At 37.7% G+C, this 25,398-nt stretch overlaps 1 protein-coding gene and 1 pseudogene across 6 annotated transcripts in view; both read left to right on the top strand.

The window, feature by feature from the left end:
- The window catches only part of AFG1L (AFG1 like ATPase), a 226,522-nt gene that overhangs the window by 12,863 nt on the left and 188,261 nt on the right, over positions 1–25,398 (top strand). For 4 of the 6 annotated variants that reach the window (XR_009054295.1, XR_009054296.1, XR_009054297.1 and 1 more), the window contains exon 1: positions 8,346–8,652. The exons of the other annotated variants lie outside the window; for them this stretch is intronic. Coding sequence is in view for 1 of the 4 variants with exons in the window: in XM_057738764.1 (XP_057594747.1) it covers positions 8,517–8,652 (136 nt within the window). In the remaining 3 variants the exon portion in view is untranslated. Of the gene's footprint in view, positions 1–8,345; positions 8,653–25,398 lie in introns of those variants that run through there. 6 annotated transcript variants of the gene reach the window in all.
- LOC130855479 (60S ribosomal protein L36a-like) lies at positions 19,239–23,829 on the top strand (annotated as a pseudogene).

Here is a 25,398-nt window from a genome sequence, read left to right as displayed (position 1 = left end):
TTGCAACAATTGTAATGCTTCTTAGAGATGTCTATTCAATTCAGAGTGATTTGTACTGAAATTCTTTTTTAAATGGGCACAGGTGCTATGTGTATAACATGCTAGAGTGAGTCAAACTAATGCTAAAAAAAAGATAACGGGTCTATACTTGTGTCAACTTTCATAATCTGTGCTGAAAAGCATTTTAGACATAACATCTCAGATATTTGTAAATGTCTAACTCTATTCTTGCCATTTCATAACTATTTAATAATAGTAATAATAATAATAAATTAGATAACACCAAAACTATAAGAAGAAAAATCGCATAATTTACATCCAGAAATCTGTTTCTTAGAAAATGCCCTTTAATCACTTTGCAGACTTTCGAGATCATAATTATTGTAAGAGTAATTACATTAAAAGATAATTTACCTGGTATTAAAATATCAAATTAAAGCTGAAAAACAGTACCTGTAAACAGAATTATATTAAAAAATATTGTTGAACACTAAACACAGGAAATTATATCTCTTGTTTCTCTCTTTGCTATGCATAAAATCATCTGCAGAATAAATTTTAGTAATTTAATACGATAAAGCTGCATAGTAGTATAGCATACAGTTCTAAAATACACATCTGTATCAGTCTATAAATTCAAACTATGGCTTATCTTAGATTATTAACGGGATTGATATGTGAAATAAAGCCAAGTGGATTTGATATTTTAAGGGACAGTTGATTATTTCCAAAAACAAAAGCTTCAAAATCCAGCTGAGTTGATTTGGACTTAAGAGATGAAGCCGGTACCATGAATTATAGTACGTATTCCTGCTGAGTAAGCCCTGGATACGGCAAACCCAGATCTGTGGATGCACATCTCTCCCTTTGAAGTTGATGACAATTGCTTGGCCTAAGTGAGATACATGCTGGGAAAATTGGGCCCTTATAATTGGTGTGTATAGACTTTAGAGGTCTCATGACACTTTCCTCATCTGGTCCCTTAGTTTTCTCCAGTCTTGGTTTTGGCAGAAGACACCCTTCTTGAATTAGATTTGTCCCATGACTAAAAGGTATTTAAGTTTTATCTAGAGAGTCTAGATTGAGAACTTCTCTGCTATCAGTAAAGTTGGGTAATTACTTATCCAAGTAATCTTCCCAAGAGGTCCATTTGAAAACACTCAGCTGATTCCTTTGAAGTCTATGCCAAATCATGGCTAATTCTGAGTGTAGTCACCAGGTGCAAGTACTAATACTTATAAACAAATGAGTTCATATAGCTTTATGATTGCATCTTTGAGTTTTGATGAATAGCTGCAATTTAATTTTAGTTCCTCTAAAGAAGCAATCTATAAAACTGAAAAACATTGAGTCTATTTGATTGCCTGGAAATGCATTACATCAAATTTAACTAACCAAACAACAAAACTAGATTGGTTATGACCATCACTGCTTGGCAATCAGAATTCTATAGAGCATGGTGTACTTTTTGTCTATATATAGATCTGATTTAAGGGCCATTTGAAGAACTATCTAATTAAATAGTTAAGCTTTCAGTCCCTCTTACTGTTCAGTTAACTTCAAGGAGTGGTGCCTGTGTTATCTTGGGTAAGTCACTTATCTCTCAAGATCATTGAGTCTCAATATGTAAAACGGCTGGATTAAAATAAGATCTTTAAGGTACCTTAAAGATTTAAAAATAATTTTTCTTTTAAGTCTGGATATCCATATACATGAAGTTTTTTGTTTTTGTTTTTTTGTAATGATAAATAGTAAAAACATGCAGTATTAAACCTGGAACATTCTTGGAGTTGCCCTGGAAATATTAAAATTCGGTTATTAGTTTTCATAATTCTTTTTTCTTTTTTTTGATTGAAATATAGTTGAACTAATATTGTGTTAGTTTCTGGTGTACAGCAAAGTGATTCAGTTATACATATACATGCATACATATTCTTTTTCATATTCTTTTCCATTATGGTTTATTACAGGATATTGAATATAGTTCCCTGTGCTACACAGTAGGACTTATTGTTTATCTATTTTATATGGTAGTTGGTATCTGCTAATCTCAGTAATTATTTTTTTCTAATTATTTGAAGCTTTCAGTCCCTCTTACTATTGAGTTAACTTCAGGAAGGAGTGGTTCATTCAGTTTTTTTCTGTAAGATGGCTCTAGTAGCACTTAGTTGTCTTTAGCTTCATTCAAAACAATGTTGTTAGATTGTATGTGATAACTGTCATATCAGCATGCATTAAAAAAAGACTTTATCAGAATTGGTGAATTTTTGTGTAGCCATTTTAATATTGAAGATGGAAGAAAAAAGCAGCACTTTCGGCATATTATGCTTTATTATTTCAAGAAATGTAAAAATGCAACTGAAATGCAAAAAAAGAGTTGTGCAGTGTATGGAGAAGCTGCTGTGACTGACTGAACATGTCAAAAGTGGTTTGTAGAGTTTCATGCTGGAGATTTCTCTCTGGACAATGCTCCATGGTGGGGTAGACCAGTTGCAGCTGATAGCAATCAAATCAAGATGTTCATTGAGAACAATCGACATTATACCATGCGGGAGATAGCCGGCATACTCAAAACATCCAAATCAAGCGTTGGAAATCATTTGTACCAGCTTGGTTATGTTAATCGCTTTGATGTTTGGGTTCCACATAAGTTAAGCGAAAAAAACCTTCTTGACCATATTTCCATATGCTATTCTCTACTTAAATGTAATGAAAACGTTCTGTTTTTAAGACAACTGTGACAGGTGATGAAAAGTGGATACTGTACAATAATGTGGAACGGAAGAGATTGTGGGGCAAGCAAAATAAACCACCATTAACCACACCAAAGGCTGGTCTTCATCCAAAGAAGGTGATGTTGTGTATATAGTGGGATTGGAAGGGAGTTCTCTAATATGAGCTCCTTCCAGAAAACCGAACGATTAATTCCAAGAATCGTTTGCTTCCAATTAGACCGACTGAAAGCAGCACTCGACAAAAAGCATCCAGAATTAGTCAACAGACAGCATGATCTTCCAAAAGGATGACGCAAGACTGCATGCGTCTTTGATGACCAGGCAAAAACTGTTACAGCTTGGCTGAGAAGTTCTGATTCATCTGCTGTATTCACTAGACATTGCACCTTTGAATTTCCATTTATTTAAGTCTTCACAAAATTCTCTTCATGGAAAAAACAGTTCTTTGCTCAAAAAGATAAAAAGTTTTGGGAAGATGGGATTATGAAGTTGCTTGAAAAATGGCAGAAAGTAGTGGAACAAGAGGGTGAATACATTGTTCAATACAGTTCTTGGTGAAAATGAAAAATGTGTCTTTTATTTTTACTTAAAAACTGAAGGCACCTTTTGGCCAACCCAATAAAAAAAGTATCAGAACACACTTAGGAAATAAAGGTGGGGGTAGGGAGTGGAAGATGAGATTAATTTTCCAGTTTCTTGAAAATAATATATATGGAGGTTCATGAAAACAAATGAGATACTTGGTAAATCACTGGGTTTCAATCATTTATGAGAAGATGGTAAGGTAGGTAGGAACCAGATCTTGATTTTCTAAAGATCTGTAATAAATTGTATTTCATTCTGTAGACAGAAGGGAGGCATTGCGGGTTTAGCATCTGTGATGGAATGTGGTCAGATAGGTTGCATTTTTGGAAACAAACCTGATAGCAAGATGGATCAGAGGAGACAGAGCCAGAGCCAGTTAGAAGATGACTGTGTTAGCCTCAGAAAGACAGGAGGGAGACCAAATGGTAGTTGGTGGATTTATGCCACATTAAGATAATAGATTCAACTATACCTAGTGAAAGACTGCATGTGAATGGTGAGGAAGAGAAGCTAATTGAAGGTGGCTCCCAGATTACAAATTTGCATGTGGAGTTGGGGGAGGTTAGAAATGGTTGGGGGTTGCTTCTATTTTAAAAAGAAAGATGGCAGAGAAGTCATGTGGAAAAATTACATAAGAAAAGCTTCTCCTTCTTCCTTAAAATTTGGGTAAGAAACATTTAAGGAGGAAAGACACAGGTAAATAGACATGTTATCATGTGGTTCAAATTTTTAAAAGACTATCCTGATAAAGGATATTCAAAACTGAAAAACACTCATACAACTCGATATGAAAAAAAGCCCAACAACCCAAACAACCCAATCCAAAAATGGGCAAAAGATCCAAATAGACATTTCTCCAAGGAAGACATACAAATAGCTAATAGGCACGTGAAAAGGTGCTTTACATTGCAAATTATTAGAGAAATGCAAATCAAAACCACAATGAGGTATCACCTCACATGTGTCAGAATGGCTATCATCAAAAACTCTACGGAAGACAAATGTTGGCCAGAATGTGAAGGAAAATTAACCCTTATACACTGTTGGTGGGAATGTAAACTGAGGCAGCCACTATGGAAACCAGTATGGAAGTTCCTAAAAAACTAAAAATAGAACTACCATATGATCTAGCAATTTCATTACTGGGTATACAGCCAGAAAATAAGAAAACACTAATTCAACAAGATACATGCACCCCAATGTTCATAGCAGCACTATTTACAATAGCTAAGATATGGGAGCAACCCAAGTGTCCATGAACATAGGGAATATATATATATACACACACACATATATATGTATATGTATACATATAAGCAAGAATTATATATACAATGGAATATTACTCAGCCATAAAAAGAATGAAATTCTGCCATTTGCAGCAATATGGATGAACTTAGAGAATATTATGTTTAGTGAAATAAAGACAAACACTGTATGATATCATTTATATGTGGAATCTAAATGAATGTATATGCAAAACAAAAACAAGACTCAGAGATATAGAAAACAAACTAGTGGTTACCAATGGGGAGAGGGAAGGGGAGAGGGAAGGGTATGGGATTAAGAGATACAAACTACTATGTACAAAATAGATAAGAAACAAGGATATATTGTATAGCACAGGGAATTATAGCCATTTTTATAATATTAATAGTTTTTAATGGAGTATATTCTAAAAATACTGAATCACTATGCTGTATATCTGAAACTGAAATAATATTGTAAATCTACTATACTTCAATAAAAAAACCCTGAAAAACAAACAGAATCAATTATTTTGAATCTGTTGTTGAAAATAAGTAGGCAGAAACTAAATAAAGATTTGAGCACTGAACATGAGTTCAAGTATTTTGTCTTTGGCCAGTCTCTAGTTACAGATGAAATAATGTTTCATTAATTAGAAATTTCCACAAGTAATAAGGCACTTAGGCATATTTATTTATTTACATATGTATTTATTTTTGGCTGCGTTGGGTCTTCGTTGTTGAATGTGAGTTTTCTAGTTGCGGAGAGCAGGGGCTCCTCTTCACTGTGGTGCATGGGCTTCTCAGTGTGGTGGCTTCTCTTGTTGCGGAGCACGGGCTCTAGGCACACAGCCTTCAGTAGTTATGGCACACAGTCTCAGTAGTTGTGGTGCACGGGCTTAGTTGCTCTGCAGCATGTGGAATCTTCCCTGACCAGGGATCGAACCCATGTCCCCTGAATTGGCAGATGGATTCTTAACCACTGTGCCACCTGGGAAGTCCAGGCATATTTATTTAGTTTGTTGAAATTAAAGTAACCTAAACTATATTTTGGTTAAGGATCTTTAATTACAAATGATAGAATTTAGAAGATGGACCCTACCTGACTCCAAAAAATGAGTTTTTATGGTTTAAATCATTCCTTATGTGTCTTCAAATGAAGCATATTGTCTCTTGTAGCTAAAGTGTTTCTTAGTTAAATTAGAAGAAACTATAATTATGAGGAAACGTGTAATGATAAATGAAAGAATAAATAAGTGAAAAATAAGGGCTCGATTGTATTCCAATTACTTCTCTGATATTGAATTTGATGGTGTTTTTTATTGATCTTCACATGGGCTCAAAATATTAGAAGCATCACTGATTTCATGAAGCAGATAGTCTGGTTTTTGCAGAAAGACTAAAATGATGATACATTTTGTAGTTGTACTAAGACTACTCATTCAGTCACTTAACACACATTTATGGAGTGTGTACTGACTTAGGCACTATTTTAGGCCCTAGGTATACAGCAATGAGCAAAAGAGACATTAATCTTCATCTACATGGAGCTTAAACTTTAGGAAGAGCAGTAAGAGCAGATAATAAGCTAATAAATTAGTAAAGTATATATGGTGATGTTGGTAAGTGTTATGCGGAAATAAAGCTGGGAAGGAGGAAGTTAGGTAGTTAGGTGGTCAGGAAAGGCCTTAACTGACAAGGTGTCATAAGGAACTAAGGACACAAGGAAGTGAACCAAGTAGACATCTTGGAGGAGAGCATTCCATGCAGAAGGCACAGGAAATGCAAAAACTTTGAGGTGGGAGATAGGTTTGTGAGTTCCAGGAACTCACATACTATAGTATGTTTTCCATAAACCACTTTTCTTTCTCATTTTCTTCATTATTTTATTTGTTCTTCTCTGGATACTTTTGACCTGGTTTTGTCCTTGAGATTAGATTTCAGAACTACTTGGCACTTCTCTAGGGAGATTTTTTAGTAGGGAAAGATAATGCTTTCTGATTTACTTCTATTAGTTTTTCTGATAATATTCAAAATTCCCTTTAGGCCTGTTTTGTTTTGTTTTGTTTAAGCAATTGCAGGAATAGCAGGAGCATGGGATTGATATTTTAATAAAATAGTTTACAGTGACTACTTAGTCTTGTAATACAACAAATGTAATTTATTTCCAAGTTACCTCATACTTGTATACAATAAAGTTCATTTGCTATGTTTCTGTCCACTTGCACAGTCACATGAAAATTTCCTGTAGATCTTCCTGCCAATTTGGCATTAGACTATCCATGAGTTCTTATCTCACTTCCATAATTATTAAGCCACTGGAATTTCTAATAAGAGGTAATTTCATTGACCAAGACAACCAAAACAGTTGTTTTCCCAGAGCAAACAAAATGATATGCAGACACTCTCTGAAAGTCTTGAGTGTGATAAATATGTCAGTCAAGGAAGAAATAGTCCTATTTTTTTCAAAAGGTCTTTCACAGAGTCACACCAAAGATTAGTAACATTAAATGAAACGAACATGGAGGATTAGTATGTCGTGTCACGCAATGGAATTAAAGATAGGAAAAACATAATGTGAACTGACATATTTTGAAAGACACAATCAAAATAATTTTTCTATAAATGATTTGACAGTCAGTAGAGAAATTTCCAAAATAGTATATACCATGCTATATGCTCTCCTTTTCCTGTTTCTTTGGAATCTTGTATTGTAGACCAACTACCTAATTTCCTGGAACTCTTTCTAGGGTAGTCTGAAACGTGGCTTTCTCCTTCCTGTAATCCAGAATTTTTTTTTCTCCCTCGCCCCACGGCATGATGCGGGATCTTAGTTACCCAGCCAGGGATCTAAACCAGTGGGAGCGCAGAGTCTTAACTACTGCACCGCCAAGAAAGTCCCTCGTGCAGATTGTCTTGCCTGCCTGCCTTAGCTCACTCTATTCCCTGTTCTTGGAAGATCTTCACTTCCAGTTAAAAGTAAAGCTTCTAGAAGGCCTTCCTGATTTCCCAGTCAAAGTGCTTTTTCATTGATTTCACACCACCTAGTAGAATCTTTTGTCGCTTTATCCCTCCTACCAGATCGCCTACCTCTTCTGAACAGCAGTTTGTATTCCCAGTACACTTATCATGGTGACTCAGAACATTTTTTGTTTAACCAAGTCAGGGCAGATCACTCAGAAATTCCTCCTCAGATACACTGTCCCACGGCCACTCTATCCACTCGTCCATCTCGGGCCACTGGCTTTCCCATGTTACATAAGTTTACCATGTTCTTTCAAAACATTTAAGTGCATGCCACAATGAAAATGATTTATGCTATTGAAATACAGAGCAAAAGTGGTAGGAGCACATTTCAGGTACTCTGCCAAAGATGAGCTGGACGCTGGGGGCAAATAAATTGGGGCTACCGTTTAGGGAGGTAACATCAATATTTCGTTAAAACATGAGGGCCCACTGGATCACCTACACTTTATTTAGGTTTTGGAATCTCGGTCAGGTACGCTAACCGAAAAGGCTCAAGGGTGGTTACTTGAATACACGCGGTAAACACGTCCCAACGCCTCGAAAACGCCTTCGGGACCCTCTGCTTGGGGAGCCGGGCGGGCAACTCACCGCCGCTTCCCGCAAGCCTAGAGCTGCCAGTCCCGCCCCGTCCCTTAGCCCCACCCCGTCCCTTAGCCCCGCCCCGTCCCCTAGCCACGCCCCGTCCCCGGCGCCGCCGCACTGCATGCTGGGAGTCGTAGTCACAGGTTGCTGCTCCCGGAAGGATTGAAGGGCTCCGCAGTCCTGCCCGCTTCCGCGCTACTAGAGGTCGCGTTCTTCCGCTGCTCCCTTTCGTTCTCTCGGGCGGAGCCTTCCGTGAGCACGGCTGGATTTGTCTGTGCCGCCGTCTCTCTTCTGGGTTTCAATAAAGTTTTCCTCTTCCTCCCCCTGTGCGGAGCTCAAGATGGCGGCCTCCTGGTCGCCCTTGGTTACCCTGCGTTTAGCGCAGAGTCGGCTGAGAGGGAGGTGTGCGGGGTGCAGGGCTTGGGCCGCTGCTCTAGCGCCTTCAGCCACCGCCCCTGGAAACCCCTTTTGCAAAGGTTAGTGATTGTGTCTGGAGTAAGGCGAGCCGACTGCTTTTGATCGGGGAAGCCTGGGACAGTCGAGCCCCCCCCAAACTGCCTCCTTGGTTCACGGTTTTCGAGAGGTTTCCTCGAGAAGAGTGCTACCCTCTTTTGCACCTCTATTACTACCTCCTCACGAAGGAGCCCTGAGCACTGAGGGAGGTGGCCCAGAGTGACTTTCATTTGGAGGGTCAGAGGTCGACTCGGGGTTTGTTCCCTCTCTGCTGTTAGAGAGTAGAGACCTTGTAAACCCAGGTGTGGGAGGACCTCGTTTGAAGGGATTCACCTGTGCGGTTGAGGCCTGGGAACTTTTCCAGCCTGCGCCTTCCCAAGCTCTCCAGGCTGGTGACCCGACACTGTACCTAGAAGCTAAGCCTCTGACACCTGTAGGCCCCGCGGGCTCTCTGGATTCCAGGAATGCAAGTGTACAAGCATTCTAAGATTGAGGGATTGATTCTTTGTGTGCTTTTTAAGTCACTAGAGGCTTCAGTGAGGTGTATTTTGTCACCGGGCTTCATCATTCATTCATTCTTTCAAATTGTTATTTGTTCTTGAGTGAATGAACCTATATTTTGAGTAACCTAGCCCACAGGAGTACTAATTTGACTACTCTATTCATATACTGACACTAAATTGCGGACTACTCAAAGGCAAGGACCAGGTGTCATTATTTCCTCAGCACTTAGCATAGTGTTTGGCGCCTCGTGGGCAGATAATGTTTTTTGAATGAATGAATGACGTTATTCTTATTGCTCCCTCATGGACGTACTTATGCTTTTCTTTTTCTTTTTTTTTAAATCTCCAGGAAACCCCCCCAATACATCTTAAATTGATTCTCGTTGGTTAATTTAGCTAAAACGCTATCAATCTTTGATTATTATCATAAGCAGAGTTGAAATTAATACTGGAACTATAAGTCACCTTAGGTTTTACTGTAAGGTTTAGCATAATCCATTTACTATATAATGGAATATTTTGGTGGCATGCAATTTCAATCTTAACATAAACTAAAAAAATTTTTTTTGAAAAAGGCAATACAAGCAAATAATACAAAATTCAAAAGGTACAAGAAGGAATTCAGTAAAATGTTGACTTACTTCCACTGCTATCCCATAGCCACTTAGTTTTCCTTCCCAGAGGCACCTTTTTAAATTTTATTATTTTATTTTATTTTTTAAAGATTTATTTATTTATGGCTGCGTTGGGTCTTCGTTGCTGCGTGGGCTTTCTCTAGTTGTGGCTAGCAGGGGCAACTCTTGTGGTGCACAGGCTTCTCATTGTGGTGGCTTCTCTTGTTGCAGAGCATGGGCTCTAGACGTGTAGGCTTCAGTAGTTGTGGCTCACAGGCTCAGTAGTTGCAGTGTGTGGGCTTAGTTGCTCCACAGCATGTGGGATCTTCCTGGAGCGGGGATCGAACCTGTGTCCTCTGCATTGGCAGGCAGATTCTTAACCACTGAGCCACCAGGGAAGTCCTGAGGCAACTTCTAATACTTGTTTCTTATTTATTCTTCCAGAGACATGCTGTATATATCCACCATATATGTTTATAAATATCTGTATTAAAGAAAAATAGAAGTGGTAATAATATACTACACACTGTTCTGGTCCTTACTTTTTTTTCATGTAGTATATCTTGGCGATCATTCCATATCAGTACATATAGAGCTGCCTCTTTTTTTTTTTTTTTCCTGGCCGCCACGTGGCATGTGGGATCTTAGTTCCCCAACCAGGGATTAAATCGTTGCCCTCTGCATTGGAAGCGCAGAGTCTTAACTGCTGGACAGCCAGGGAAGTCCCTGTACCCCATGTTTTACGTGGTTAAAATGGAATTCCATTCTATGCATGTACTATAATTTATGAAAATTTGGATTTAAGAATCATTAGCATAACAACATGAGCCTTAATATTCTGTGTCATGCAACATGCTAAGTGCTTTCTACATACATCATCTTATTGAATTCTCATTATCCTCATTTTGGGGATGAGGGACCCAAGGTTGCAGAAGTTATATGGCTAGTTAAGTGGCAGAACTTGTGGGTTCAAGTAAAGGCTATATTTGGACTTACATCTGAGCTTAAGGGCTATGCTATTAACCTGTACTCATACTATCTCCTATACTCAAGATTTAGCCAGTTTTGAATGTGGACATTTGATGAAAATGCAGTTAGGGTAGAGGTCAATTTAATTGTAACTAAAGTTGCTCCCTCTCCCTCTTTAAGTAAAAGAAAAATTTAAGTTGAAATGTTATTCAGTATTTAGAGTCTGATTTAAATTTTTTTTCTTTTTCTTGATTCGGGGGGGTTATTTACTGTTTACATTCATATTTTATCTCCATTTTTTCATCTTTTCAAGTCTACTGTTTACTACATGTAATGTGAGGGAAGCACATTACACTTAATGTTAAACAAAAGAAGGAAATAGAGAAAGGAAAGGAATGAGGGGAAAGAAAGAGCATGTTCTTTGTTTTTATGCTTCATCTAAGCTTTATTTATGTATTAACATTTTTTTTTTAAACTTTTTATTTGGCTGCCCTGGTCTTAGTTACAGCATGTGGGATCTTTAGTTGAGGCATGCAGGACCTAGTTCCCTGACCAGAGGTCGAACCCAGGCCCCCTTCATGGGGAGTGCAGAGTCTTAGCCATTGGACCACCAGGGAAGTCCCCATTTAGGTTTTAATGCTAGCCTTGGCTCTAAGCCATTCTAGAAACTGGAAACGTGAAAACTTTAGGGGTCCTAAAACGCTGTTCATTCAGATCAGCTACTTGATGCCTAATTTTAAATTCCTTAGGAAATACAACTTATGAATTCCATTTTGGGAATATGTGTATTTCCATTAGATTATTAAACAATTAAAAGTATCAATAAAATTTGGTATCATGTAATTTAAGTATATATGTCATTTTTTTTTTTTTTTTTTTTGTTGCACACGGGCTTAGTTGCTCTGTGGCATGTGGGATCTTCCTGGAGCAGGGATCGAACCTATGTCCCCTGCATTGGCAAGTGGATTCTTAACCACTGCACCATCTAGGAAGCCCCATTTTGATTTCACTGCCTGTTTTCTTTTAGGTCTAAGAGTATCTTCATTTGATGTAACAATTACTCAATCTCCAGATAGTTATGGAGAAATGTTTTATTAGAAATTGGAGTGGTCATGGTGTGGGCAGAAAATGCCTCAAAATTGCTAATTCAGTTGAAGTCTTGCTTTAAGTGTGTGGAGGGGGAAAGTGAATAAAATTGGGTCCCAGCCCTTGATTACAGTCTTGGGAGATGAAATTACAATAGCTAACGTTTATTAAACCCTTTCTATGTTCCAGGCAGTCTGCTAGCACAGCGGTCCCCAGCCTCTTTGGCACCAGGGACCAGTTTCGTGGAAGACAGTTTTTCCACCAAACCTGGCGGGGCGGGGGCGGGGGCAGGGGAATGGTTCAGGCGGTAGTGCTAGCGATGCGGAGCAGCAGATGAAGCTTCGCTGGCTTGCCTGCTGCTCGCCTGTTATGCGGCCTGGTTCCTAACAGGCCAAGGACCACTAGAGGTCTGCGGCCCCAGGGGTTGGGGACCCCTGTGCTAGCAGTTTCTTTCTCTGATAATTTTATCTTCATAAAAACTCTATTATAAAATTATTTAAAATTTAAAAAAGTTTTTTAATGTTTCTTTTAAAATTTTTTTATTTTATATTGGAGTATAGTTGATTTACAATGTGTTAGTTTCAGGTGTAAAGTGATTCAATTATACATATACATATAGCCATTCATTTTCAGATTCTTTTCCCATATAGGTTATTACAGAATATTGAGTAGGGTTCCCTGTGCTATTTATAAAGTTATTGTCATCTCTAATTTATAGATGACTAAACAGGCGTGGCCACTTAAGTGGTATTTGAACCCAGGCATTTTTGCTCCAGAAGCACAAACTTAACCACCATGTTCTACTTGCTTTTTACCATGACAGTGAACGTTAACACTACCATAATCTAGGCCCATCTGGTGTGTTGTAGGACTATAGAGGAGAGAGCAGCTCTGCTTGGAGAGGGGAGGGCATTTTAGCACAAGTGTGGAAGTGAGCTGCACCTGGCCCTTACTGGTGTATGTATAGTCCCTCATGGGGAGCAGCTAGAGTGAAGCGTGGCAGGTGGGCTGGATTCTGGTTGATGAATCCTATATAGTATGCAAAGATGTGTAGGCTCAGGGGGATATTGCTGAAGATTTGTTAAGAAGAGAAGCGATCGGGTCCATTTCAGCATGATTATCCTCATGGCTACCTGAAAAACAGACCAGGAATGCCTGGATGGGGGAATATTGGAAGCTTGATGATTATTGAGGAGGAAGTTGTAGTAGTTCAGAGAGTGATTTAGGGCCTGAATTACTGCTGTGGTAAAGATGGAGAGCAGGGCAGCAGAGGAAGGAATTCAGAGACACTGCTTTGTTAAAATTGACAGCTTCTGAGGGAGACAAGGAAAGAGAGGAGTTAAAGTCAATTTGGGTTTCTTAGTTTGGGTAATTTAATGGCATCGTGTTCCATCTATCAAAGGAAAGTAAATAAACAAAAAGTAAGGCCAGAGGCATATTAGGGGGAGATTCCATTTTGGATACGTTAAATTTGAGGTGTTAGTGATAATTCCAGGTAAATAAGTCTAATTAGTTGTAGGAAATATGGGTTCTGAGTCTAAGAAAGGAAGTATGAGGTGTTGAGAGCTATGAGAATGGAAGAACTAGCTTGGGAATATTTGTAGAATGAAAAGGAGAAAAGGCTAGGGATGAGTTCTTGAAGAAAACTAGTATTTTATGAGCAGAAGAACGTGACCTTGTCAGAGAGCTGTTAGGTTATAGGAGAAACAGGAGAGAAGCTGAGGAGGAGAATGCTTCTAAGTTTTCTAAAACTTAAAATCAGTATATCTGTTTTACTTAAGCTAGTCTTAGAAATTAAGTTTCTTTCTTTCTTTCTTTCTTCCTTTCTTCCTTCCTTTCTTCCTTCCTTCCTTCCTTTCTTTCTTTTTCTTCCTTTCTTCCTTTCTTTTTCTTCCTTCCTTCCTTCCTTCCTTCCTTTCTTTCTTCCTTTCTTTCTTTCTTCCTTTCTTTCTTTCTTCCTTCCTTCCTTTTTTTCTTCCTTCCTTTCTTCCTTCCTTCCTTCCTTCCTTCCTTTCTTCCTTCCTTCCTTCCTTCCTTTCTTCCGTCCTTTCTTTCTTTCTTTCTTTTTCTTTCTTCCTTCCTTCCTTCCTTCCTTCCTTCCTTCCTTTCTTTCTTTCTTTCACTTTTTGGCTGCACTGTGTGGCATGCTGTATCTTAGTTCCATGACCAGGGATTGAATCCACGCCCCCTGCAGTGGAAGCGGGGAGTCTTAACTGCTGGACTGCCAGGGAAGTCCCAGAAATTAAGTTTATTTCATAGAGGCAAGGTAATATGAGAGTCACATCTTGTGATTTCTTATTATTTTGGTGTCCTTCTGTATCTCAGTGTTATATTTTTAGATCTCTAGTAACTGATGATTCATATTTACCTTTAGCTCACAATCTCTTCATTAGTACATGTACATTGGAGATCTTGATTAGGTATTAATGTGAGTAGAACTCAGTCATATAACTTGGTATTATTTATTGGTTGTATAGATTAGTGGTTAAGAAAATAGACTTTGGGATTTTATTACCCAATTAGATGAATACCTTGTGTGAGACTTCATGTTTCTTGGATTTCCATTAACATTTATTATTATATTAGAAAAGAATGTTCATGCTTGCTCCTGAGACTGATTAACTTCTTGATAATGGTTTCTTTCAGTTAATTTTTTTTTAAGCATAGCACAACTTATTACGTGGCATAGCTAGTGCCCAGATGTAGTTTTGGGGTGGAGGGTGGGCAGATGAAATAGGGTAGGTTCAAGAGTAGAACCCATTAGAAAGGAACTTTCAAAGTCCAGAGATGGATTATTGATCCACTGTAGGTTAGCACTGCTCTATAGCTCAAGAGCTTCCATTCTGTTTAAGTAAATGATGAATATTTACATGGGTTTAACTATTTTGGATTTGTCTTTTCACAAAAGTACCACAGAAATAATATCATGTCAAAGGCCCAGTGTAATAATATGCTCTATAAATTCTGACGGAAGGTCATGTAGCCTCAGCTTGACTGTATCTAACACTGTTTCCCTAGGCCACTCTTATTTTTCTCTGACTTGTGACTAAGATTTGTTCTAATTTCTCTCTTAAGAGCCTTTTGAATATGTCTGTTCTTCCTGCTGTGTTTTATCTTCCTTGCTAAGGTCCTCTGTTGAGGTCCCATTTCTATGTGTACCCTGCTGGAGGTACCTCATACTTTAATCTCCAGAATCTTTTTCATAACCTTCTTTCACTGTCCTTATTTCTTCTCTTCATTCAACTCATCCTAGAAGATACTTTTCAACACATTATCCGTCCATATTCTTGACCAGGTGTGCCAGTTTTCAACAATTTTTAAAGCCTGAACATGTAGTTCTTAGTTTAGTTAGTTCAAAGCTTCATAATGCAATTTATATCTTAAATGTAACTCCTGTAGATTCCATTTAAAAATTCTTATTTACATGTGTGTAAAAAATTTAAAATAAATGAACATAACAAGTAGACAGTATTTTTCTTTATTGTTTGAAAGAAAATAGATCCCTTAGATCTCATTATTAACTAGTGTTTGAAAAGAGTGAATATTAAGGAGTTACTCAGTATGCTAGGCCATACCTATAATTCAGAATAGCTTTATTCAGATTTTTAGGCAGTATTTTACTGATTTGTTATGAAATTTAAAGTACTGTTTTTTTCGTTTTGTAAAGTTACACACATTGGCACACTTAAGATGAACTAGCTTCGAAAGGAAAAGAGTGATAACCAGCAAGCATTTAGTTTTAATTTTCATAATTTTTCTATTTAAATCAAAAGCACCCTTTTAAAGCCCCTAAATCAGCCTTTTATAGATAAAGTAAATCATCTTGTGATGCATTCCTTGATGATGGCTTGTGCTGTTTTTCTAAAGAAAGAGTTTAATTAAGATTTTATCTTCTATTCTGCACTTTATTCATCACTGAATCAAACATAGGTCTTTAATGTCACTGGTAAATCTGACTTTGGATCATTGATGACCACTGCAGTTTTCAAAAAAAGCAGCTGAATATTTCTCTTTTGGGTATGAATAAAACATAACGGAGCTTAAACGGGCTGTCTATGATCTTAGCATGGGCTTCTATCATTGTAGGAGAACATTTCTGGTCAGTGGCCACTGTTTACAGTTTGTTAAAATCAACACAAATGTACAAAACACTCATGAGTAATTGTGAACACAGTATTTGAATGGATGTTTAATAAATATGCATTAAAAATATAATTACAGTAATGAAGTTTACAGCTGAAATTTTAATCGAGCCCTTTAGAAATATTAACTGTGCTTTTCCTGATTGTGCATTTTTCTCACAGCAGTTGGGTAAACATTTTAAACTGGAAATCTAAATTCCTTATATAGTTTTGATTTTATTTAACTAAGCGTGTCTTCTTTTTGGCAACAATCTTCTTTCTCTTTGTGAAGAAGTGAAGCTCCTTTTATTCCATAACTGTTACTTAGAAAAATTTTGATCAGTTCTTTATTAGGACTAATGAACTTATGGGATACCAGATGAATAGTAAAACGTGACCCGGAAAGACTAGATTATGATTTTGGTTTCGTCCTATGGTACTGGATAAGTCATTTAATTTGGTATTTCCTTTTTCTCATCTATAGAATGGGATTAGTCATCCTAACTCTGCCTTCCTCACATGTCATCTATGAGGCTCAAATAAGTTTATATAATATGAGAAAGTCCTTTGAAAACTGTAAGAAATGTTATATAAATATAGGGCTATGCTAGGAGTAATTGAAATATTAATACTGAAATGCTAGAGGTGGTAGATTCCAGTCACTGAATAGGAATGGGATGAACTCAACTCTATGTATAATTACTAAAACCATTTTGATTTTGGGGGAAGACTCACTTACATTAACAGTGGCAAAAGGCTCAGTCTGATTTCAGTGCTTTGAATTCTAGAAAATGCAGTTTTGATTTTCTAAGAGTGTGCACAGGACCTCTGTAGATAACCAGGGATGGTTATTGTTATCCTGGACTTAACTACCTTTTCTCTAGGTATTCTTAATATCTAGAGGGTCTTAGAAAATATGAGCTACTGCTTTCATCATGATGTTTCAGAGAAAGCTGTTGAAATTTGATTTATAGAATGCAGGCAAGTCACTAAGCTAAAATATATTTAGTAAGGTACTGCTTATGGATACTGTTTTCAAAGGAACTCAAGTTGTTAATTATTTGCTGTGCAGCAAGGTATGAAGATAGCTTTTTTTTAAATAAATTTATTTATTTACTTATTTATTTATTTATTGACTGTGTTGGGTCTTCATTGTTGTGCATGGGCTTTCTCTAGTTGTGGTGAGTGGGGGCCACTCTTCGTTGTGGTGCACGGGCTCCTCATTGCGGTCGTTCTCTTGTTGCAGAGCACGGGCTCCAGGCGCACAGGCCTCAGCAGTTGTGGCACACAGGCTCAACAGTTGTGGCTCACGGGCTCCAGAGCACAGGCTCAGCAGTTGTGGCCCATGGGCTCAGTTGCTCTGAGGCTTGTGGATCTTCCTGGGGCAGGGATTGAACCCGTGTCCCCTGCATTGGCAGGCGGATTCTTAAACACTGCTCCATCAGGGAAGCACGAAGATAGCATTTTATAGGATCATAGAATAACAGAGTTGAAGAAGACCTCTGAGCTATGTAGTCAAATGTCAGATGGGAATGTAGTTTCTTTTTGAGGCATCCTGTTCATTTTTGGATAGCCCTAATTGCTAGAAAATTCTTTAAGTAGAGCTTTTCTGTAACTTTTCCTCATTCATCTTAACTCTTTCCCCAGGCAAAACTTATATAACTCTAGTTCTTATTGTGCTTATGATAGTTTCTTAACTATATCAAAACCGATATCTTATTCATTTATATGGTCATTTATTCATTTATCATATTATTGGTTGCTTTCTTGTCCCAATTCCATTGACAACTTTTAAAACATTAAAGACATTTCTCCCATTCATCTCTTCTTTTATTCCCTAAATATTTCTTGGTGCCATCTGTATGCTAGACACAGAGTGCTGGGATCTTGTTACTCTTTCTTCAATGTCAACTGTCTCTAGTCCTAGCAGTCAAATTTTATGACATGGTTTCTAGATCCTTGAACTGCTTCCCTTTTTTAAAAAAAAATTTATTTATTTATCTATCTAATTTATTTTTTTGGCTGTTTGCGTCTTTGGTGTTGCACATGGGCTTTATCTAGTTGAGGCGAGTGGGGGCTGCTGTTCATTGTGGTGCGCGGGCTTCTCATTGCAGTGGCTTCTGTGCTTGTGGAGCATGGGCTCTAGGCGCGTGGGCTTCAGTAGTTGTGGCTTGCAGGTTCTAGAGCACAGGCTCAGTAGTTGTGGCACACGGGCTTAGTTGCTCTGCTGCACGTGGGATCTTCCTGGACCAGAGATGAAAGCCTTGTCCCCTGCATTGGCAGGGGGATTCTTAACCACTGGGCCACCAGGGAAGTGCGGCTGTGTGATCTTATAGCATCCTCTTCCCTTTACTTCCTACCATACTTTATTAAAGCTGTTTATCCACTCGTTTATATCTCTCCCAGTGCTGTATTGGTATTTTGAGTGCAGTTACAGTATCTGTCTAGCTGGTTGTGTTTGAGGTTTTTAGTGCAGAGCTTTACACTCTATAGCTACTTTATAATTATTTGTTGAATTAGTTGTTGCTTATTCACTTCTTCCATTTAATAGATTTTCAGTTGATTCTTTTCAGAAGAATTAAGTTTTTTAACTTAATTGCACCTGTTGGTACTTTTATCCTGTTTTGTAGCACGTCAACATCATCTTGATTGTGATACAGCATTGATTTGTCTCCTGACTTTATGTCATCTTTGTATTCGAGGGCTAGGTCTTCATTTAGTGCCAAATATGTTAATATTTTGTTCTCAAACCTCAAAAAGATGTACAGAAATCTAGTTAAGTCAAAATTCTTAAAAGCCAGCTATGTGAAATGTAAGGGCTTTTAGATTTATATGGAAAGGAATTTCTTTCCTCTAACACTTCAACTTTGGGCTCAGTAAAAAAGCTGCTGACTTACAGACATAGAAAACAAACTTACGGTTATCAAAGGGGAAAGGAGGGAGGAGGGATAAACAGATACTACTATATGTAAAATAAACAACAAGGACCTGCTATATAGACAGGGAACAGTAGTCAGTATCTTGTAATAGCCTGTAATGGAAAAGAATCTGAAAAAAGAATATATATATGTATTCAGTTTTATATGTATATATAAAATATGTATATTTTATATATATATATTCAGTTATATATATATATAACTGAATCACTTTGCTGTACAGCTGAAACTAACATGGCATTGTAAATCAACTATACTTCAATTTAAAAAAAAAAATCTGCTGCTGCTGCTGGGTTTTAGAAGAGTGCCATTTATTAGCAGAGGCAGGTTGACCCCAGAGTGCAGGCAGGGCAGAGCTCTAGCTGGGCCTGAGTAGGATGGAGACCCAGCAGGAGTGGGTTGTTGGTTGCGCCAGGAGGCTTGAGTTCTTCAAGTTAGAGGACCTGAGAGAGGTTTGTGTTTTGATTTTCGGTTGCCTGGCTGTGATAGATGGGAGCATAGTCTTTGCTTGTCTGTAGTGTTATGGTTATTTTAATGAGGGCAACATCCTGGTGGTTTGGGGTCACTTAGGCTTGAGCTCCTGGCTTGCCCATTCACTTAAGTTTTATAACATTTTATGGTGTTTTAGTTTCCTCATTTGTAGGGAATAACAATATCTACCTTAGATTTTTTTTTTTTTTTTGAGAACTAAGGTAATATATAGACTATGTTGTCTGTATGCTGGGTATGTAGTAGACACTTGTTAGTGTTTTCTTTACCTTTCATAATTCTGTCACAAATTTTCAAATTAATCCAGGTTTTGCAAAGAAAACCTTGTTAAAATGAACATAAAGCAGTTAACACTTCTGGGTTACATAAGTATCTCTTATAATCTATATTTTGTGTAATGTCCTTAATTCTACTGAATTAAACACATGTGATGACTTGAAGTAGTCAGACTCAGCACAAATTGTATTGAAGGTTTCTGGACATACAACTGTCTAGGAAGGAATAATGCAAAAAAGATAGTTTCTTTACCTTGAAAACTTTTTAAGTTTGTGTGGTCATGTGTTATCTTGCATATATTTAATTCTTTAGCCATAGGATATTTTTGAGCTGAGAAGTCTTTACATGATGTTTTTGAGCTGAATCCCACTTTACTGACAAGTTGTATGTAAAATTTCTGCACGTTAAACCACATCTCTACTGATTTTGAGTATGAAGTTGGAGATGGCTTCTCAAAAAATATTTAACCTTAACTATTGAAACAAAAAACCTTAAGGGTGAAGCAAACCTTTAAAATAACATTTCTGAAAGGAAAATGCTTACTTTCTGTTGAAATAGTCTGGTCCACCATTTTGCTTAAGTCTCTTAAGAATTTCTCTAAGATTTTCTTAACTATCTACCTTTGTGTAGAATTTGAAATTCCACTCTAATTAAAAGCAGCAAAGGACTCAGAGACCACACATATCCTTTGCTATTAATTACTTCAGCTCTATGGAAGCAGTGTCAACATAGTTAAGCTTTATGACATATGTTTTAGGGATCTCCAGAGAGACAGAACCAATAGGATGTATATACATTTAGAAAGAGATTTGCTATAAGGAATCAATCATGCTATTATGGAGGTTGACAAGTCCCAAGATCTACGTCAGCAAACTGGAGACCCAGGAGAGTTGGTGGTGTAATTGTAGTTCCAGTCTGAGTCCAAAGGCCTGAGAACCAGGAGAGAGCTGATAGTATAATTCTAGTCCAAAGACTGGCAGGCTTAAGACCCAGGAAGAACTGATGTTTCAGTTTGAGTTCAAAGGCAGGAGAAAACCAATGTTCTACCTGAAAGGCAGTCAGGCAGGAGGAGTTCCCTCTTACTCAGGGGAAGGTCAGCCTTTTGTTCTATTCAGTCCTTCAACTGATTGGATGAGGCTCACCCACGGAAGGGAGAGCAGTCTACTTCAGTCTTGGGCTTCAAATGTTAATCTCATCAGTAATACTCTCACAGACATGTCCAGAATGTTTGACCAAATGTATAGGCACTCTGTGGCCCAGTCAAGTTGACACATAAAATTAACCATCACAGCATATGTCAAGATTATTGTTATCTTCAGTGTGTCAACAGCATTTCCCCTCATGCTTGCAGTAGTTCAGGTGTCTTGATTTCACAGCTAAAAAGTACAAAGGCAGGAAGGAATGAGTTTTTGTCCTGGTCTCCTTTTGAAGAGAAACTTTGGCAGAAGCTGACTTCCTCTTAGGCATCATTGGCTGGGATGGTGATCATGTGCCCAAGCTGCCATGATCCCGAGTTGAAATGGTGGAGTCAGGAGATAATCTGGAGGGTATGACTCCAGAGCCCCTGCTCCTTCCACTATAATATCCTGCCTCCCTGCTTGGACCTGTAGGTACAAATGCTGGCTCTGCCACTATCTAACTGGGGGAACATGGGCAGGTTACTTACTTAGTTCTTCTGTGCCTCAGTTTCTTCACCTTTAAGGTAGGAATAATGTTAGTACCTGCATCATAGGGTGGTTGTGCAGATTAAATGAGTTAAGGTATGTAAAGTACTTAGAAGAATACCTGGCACTTAATGCATACTCACTGAAGGTTAGCAATTTTTGCTGCTGTTGTTATAAGCTACATGATCTTGGTCAGTTTTCTTAACCTGCAATCTGCAGTGCTAACTCTCTGGTCCAAATCATAGACATCTCTGAACTGTACTATTGTTAGAGTTTCCTAACTAGTTTCTCTGCTTCTACTTACAAAAAAAATTATATATACATATATATATAAAAGGTAGTTACCATGCAATATAAAAATATACATATATGTATATATGTAAAAGTATACATATATGTATATTATGTATAATATATATAATAGCTTTATTGAATACCATGCAATTCCCCCATTTCTTTGTTTTTTTTAATATTTACTTATTTAATTTTTTTTTTTTTGCCTGCATTGGGGCTTGGTTGCAGCATGCGGGATCTTTCGTTGTGGAGTGCAGGCTCTTCATTGCAGCATGCGGGCTCTGTAGTTGTGGCTTGTGTGCTCAGTAGTTGTGGTTCACAGGCTTAGTTGCCCTGTGACATGTGGGATCTTAGTTCCCTGACCAGGGATCAAACACACATCCCCTGCATTTGGAAGGTGTATTCTTAACTACAGGACCACCAAGGAACAATTCCCCCAATTCTGCTTTCCTTTGCATTTCTATTATCTTATTTTCTACAAACTGATTAATCTTTAAAAAAAAACTGTGACACACCCCTGATCAAAACCTGCTTGATCTTAATCCTACTTATCAAATCCACACTATTTACCATGGTTTACAAGACCCTATCTGGTCCTTCCTCTCCTTTCCAACTTCACCTTGTAACATACACCACCTTGTTCACTCAAAGCAGACATGTAAACTTTCTTTTTCTTTCTTGAAAATGTGAAGCTTATTTCCATTTTCACTTTAGGGTTTTTGCCAGAGCTCTTTCCTCTGCCTGGGTCTTCCTCAGGACTGACCCGTTTGGCATTCAACTGTCAACTTATGTCATTTCCACAGGAAAGCTTTTCCTCATAATCTATAGGAGTCTTTAATCATTCCCTAGCATAGTGCTTCTCAGTCTTCAGTGTGCATATGAAACACCTATGTATTTTGTTAAAAATGCAAATTTTGATTCAGACCCCTAGGGTAGGGCCTGAGATTCTATACTTCTGTTGGGCTCCCTGGGGACGCCTATGCTGTTGGTCAGAGATCCTAGGATATCACTCTGTTTTATTTTCACCAGCATACTGATTATTACATGATCCATTGTAGCTTCTTTATTTGTTTTTAAAATTGTCTCTCTTCCCCTTGACTGGAGGGAAGGCTCTACAAGTAAAGAAATTTGTTTTTAATTGTTGTTTCACCAGTAGCAAGAATAGTGGCTGAGCTATAGTTGGTTCTCAAGAAACATGAGTGAATGAATCAGCGAACAGATTTATCCATGAATTTTTCAGTTATTTGTATAATAGGATTATTGTGAGGAGTAACACAAGTAATTACGTTGTTACTTAACCTAGTCCCTGGCACATCGTGGGTGCTCAATAAATGTGAGCACCTATTGATAGAATTTCCTTCTAAAACTCTGTTTTGAAGATTATTTTAAAAACAGTGGTTCTTAATCAGTTTTTGTTCACTTGTTTGAAAATCTGAAGGAATCTGTAGTATATTTAGAGATCTCACCTCAGAAAAATGCACAAACAGAAACACACAAATACGCATGCACGGTTTTCTTTTAATTTCAGAGGGCTCTCAGACCATCCCCCATTCCCTGCTGGCATGTCATGGACCCTAAGTCAAGACCTTGTTTAAAAAAAAACAACCCGTGTGGGTATAACAATTCTTGTTAGGGCTGTTAGTGACAATTTACCTTTTTCTAATTTCTTTCATAATTGTGCTGTTGAGTTGCGTCTTCTTTCTGCCTTATAGGTTACCATGTGCCATTAAGAACAGCATAATTATTATATTACTTATTAAGGCAATGAAATTATTTAAGTGGAACATATTAGCATAGACTGTAAGACTGCAGAACTTAAGAAGAATTTTTTTTGTTCTAAACCTCTGTCTTAAGATGAAAACTTAAATATTGGGGGAAATTGCTTCTTTCCCTGCTGATAGCACCCCCACAAACAAACAAACTTGGTGTATATTCCTAAAACTTGCCAGACTAACTTTAAGAAGTGTGCCAAGCATTAAACCCACAAAGTGATACAGGACAAGAATGGCAAGGATTCTCTGACTGCCCAGGGAAAGCGGTCTTATGACAGCAAGCAGAGAGGCTATGATGGGCAGACTAAGCTGCTTTGCTGAAGAAAAGGCTAAAACTACAAAAGGAGATTGTGCTGAGGCTTGAATGCATTGAGCCTAGAAAGTGCTGCAGATTTAGAGTGCTGACTGTTAAGACATGCAAGCATTTTGAACTGGGAGGAGATGAGAGAAAGGGCTAAGTGATCCAGTTCTAAACTTCATCTTTTGTTTTATTATGAAGACAATAAAATCTTGAGGTTATGTTCACTTCAAAAAAAAGTTGGTGGGGGGTGGGGCGGGATTGAAGTAATAACAAATACATTCAGAGCTTGGGATACTCTGTTTTTTTTCCCTTGGGGAGAAAAACAGAAGTAATTGTTAAAATACTGTCTAGAAAGTTATAATAGATTATTCAGATGCAAAGACATCATGACATTGACTAAATCTTATAGCAAGAGGACTATGGGTATAGTGGGATCTTCCTCAAACTTAGTTTAGTAGAAAGTAGTGAAATAAGGTACAAAATTGAAGTATTAGAATAGCGCAGACTTTTTGTGCCTCTAAAATCTTCCATTCATATTTGTAGATTAGTGTGTAGATCTTCAGAATGGCATTTTCCCACTGTCCATTTGGAGTACAATACGACAAATTAATACAAATCAAAATGATATGGCAGCAGCATCACATAATTTGTGTACACTGATGTAGTAACACTTAATTTAGTGCAGCTTTTGAGAAGTCTTTTGTGATTCAATTTATACAGCTGCTATCCAGGCCTAAGCCGGCCAATCTCTCAGCCTTGAGTGTCTTGCCTGATTGATTCTCTCTTTCTTTTTAAAAAGACTTTATTATTATTATTATTATTTAGAGGATATTTAGTTTCACAGCAAAATTTGGAGGAAGGTACAGAGATTTCCTATATACCCCCTGACCCCCAACATGTCTCCCATTATCAGTACTCCCCAACTGTCAACATCCCATACCATAGAGGTACATTTGTTACCATTGATGAACCTACATTAACACATCATCATCCAAAGTCCATAGTTTACAATGGGGTTCACTCTTGGTGGAGTACATTCTATGAATATGGACAAATGTATAATGACACGTATCTATCATTATAGTATATTTTAGGGTATTTTCACTACCCTAAAAATCCTCTGTGCTTTGTCTATTCACACCTTCTTCCTACCTACCCCCTCCCTTTGTCTACTACTAATCTTTTCACTGTCTTCATAGTTTTGCCTTTTCTAGAATGTCATATAATTAGAATGCAGAACCTTACAGTATGTAGCTTTTCCAAATTGGTCATTCACTTAGTTATGTGCGTTTAAGTTTTTTCCATGTGTTTTCATGGTTTGAGAAACTCATTTCTTTTTAGTGTTGACTGATATGACTGATATTCCATTGTCTGGCTGTACCAGTTTATCCATTCTCCTACTGAAGGACATATTGGTTGCTTCCAAGTTTTGACAGTTATGAATAAAGCTGCTGTAAATATGTGTGCGGGTTTTTTGTAGACATAAGTTTCCAGCTTCTTTGGGTAAATATCAAGGAGCATGATTGTTGGATTGTATGGTAAGAGTATGTTTAGTTTTGTAAGAAACCACCAAACTCTCCTAAAGTGGCTATACTATTTAGTATTCTCACCAGGGAAGAGAGGTCCTATTGCTGCACATCCTGGCCAGCATTTGTCAGTGTTCTGGATTTTGGCCATTCTAATAGGCATGTAGTGGTTGGTATCTCATTGTTCTTTTAATTTGCATTTTCCTAATGACATA

This window comes from Hippopotamus amphibius, chromosome 6 (assembly GCF_030028045.1).
Source record: "Hippopotamus amphibius kiboko isolate mHipAmp2 chromosome 6, mHipAmp2.hap2, whole genome shotgun sequence".
Taxonomy (NCBI): Eukaryota; Metazoa; Chordata; class Mammalia; order Artiodactyla; family Hippopotamidae; genus Hippopotamus; species Hippopotamus amphibius.
Note: the sequence above shows the minus strand (reverse complement) of the source record. Positions and strands in the feature narration are given on the sequence as shown.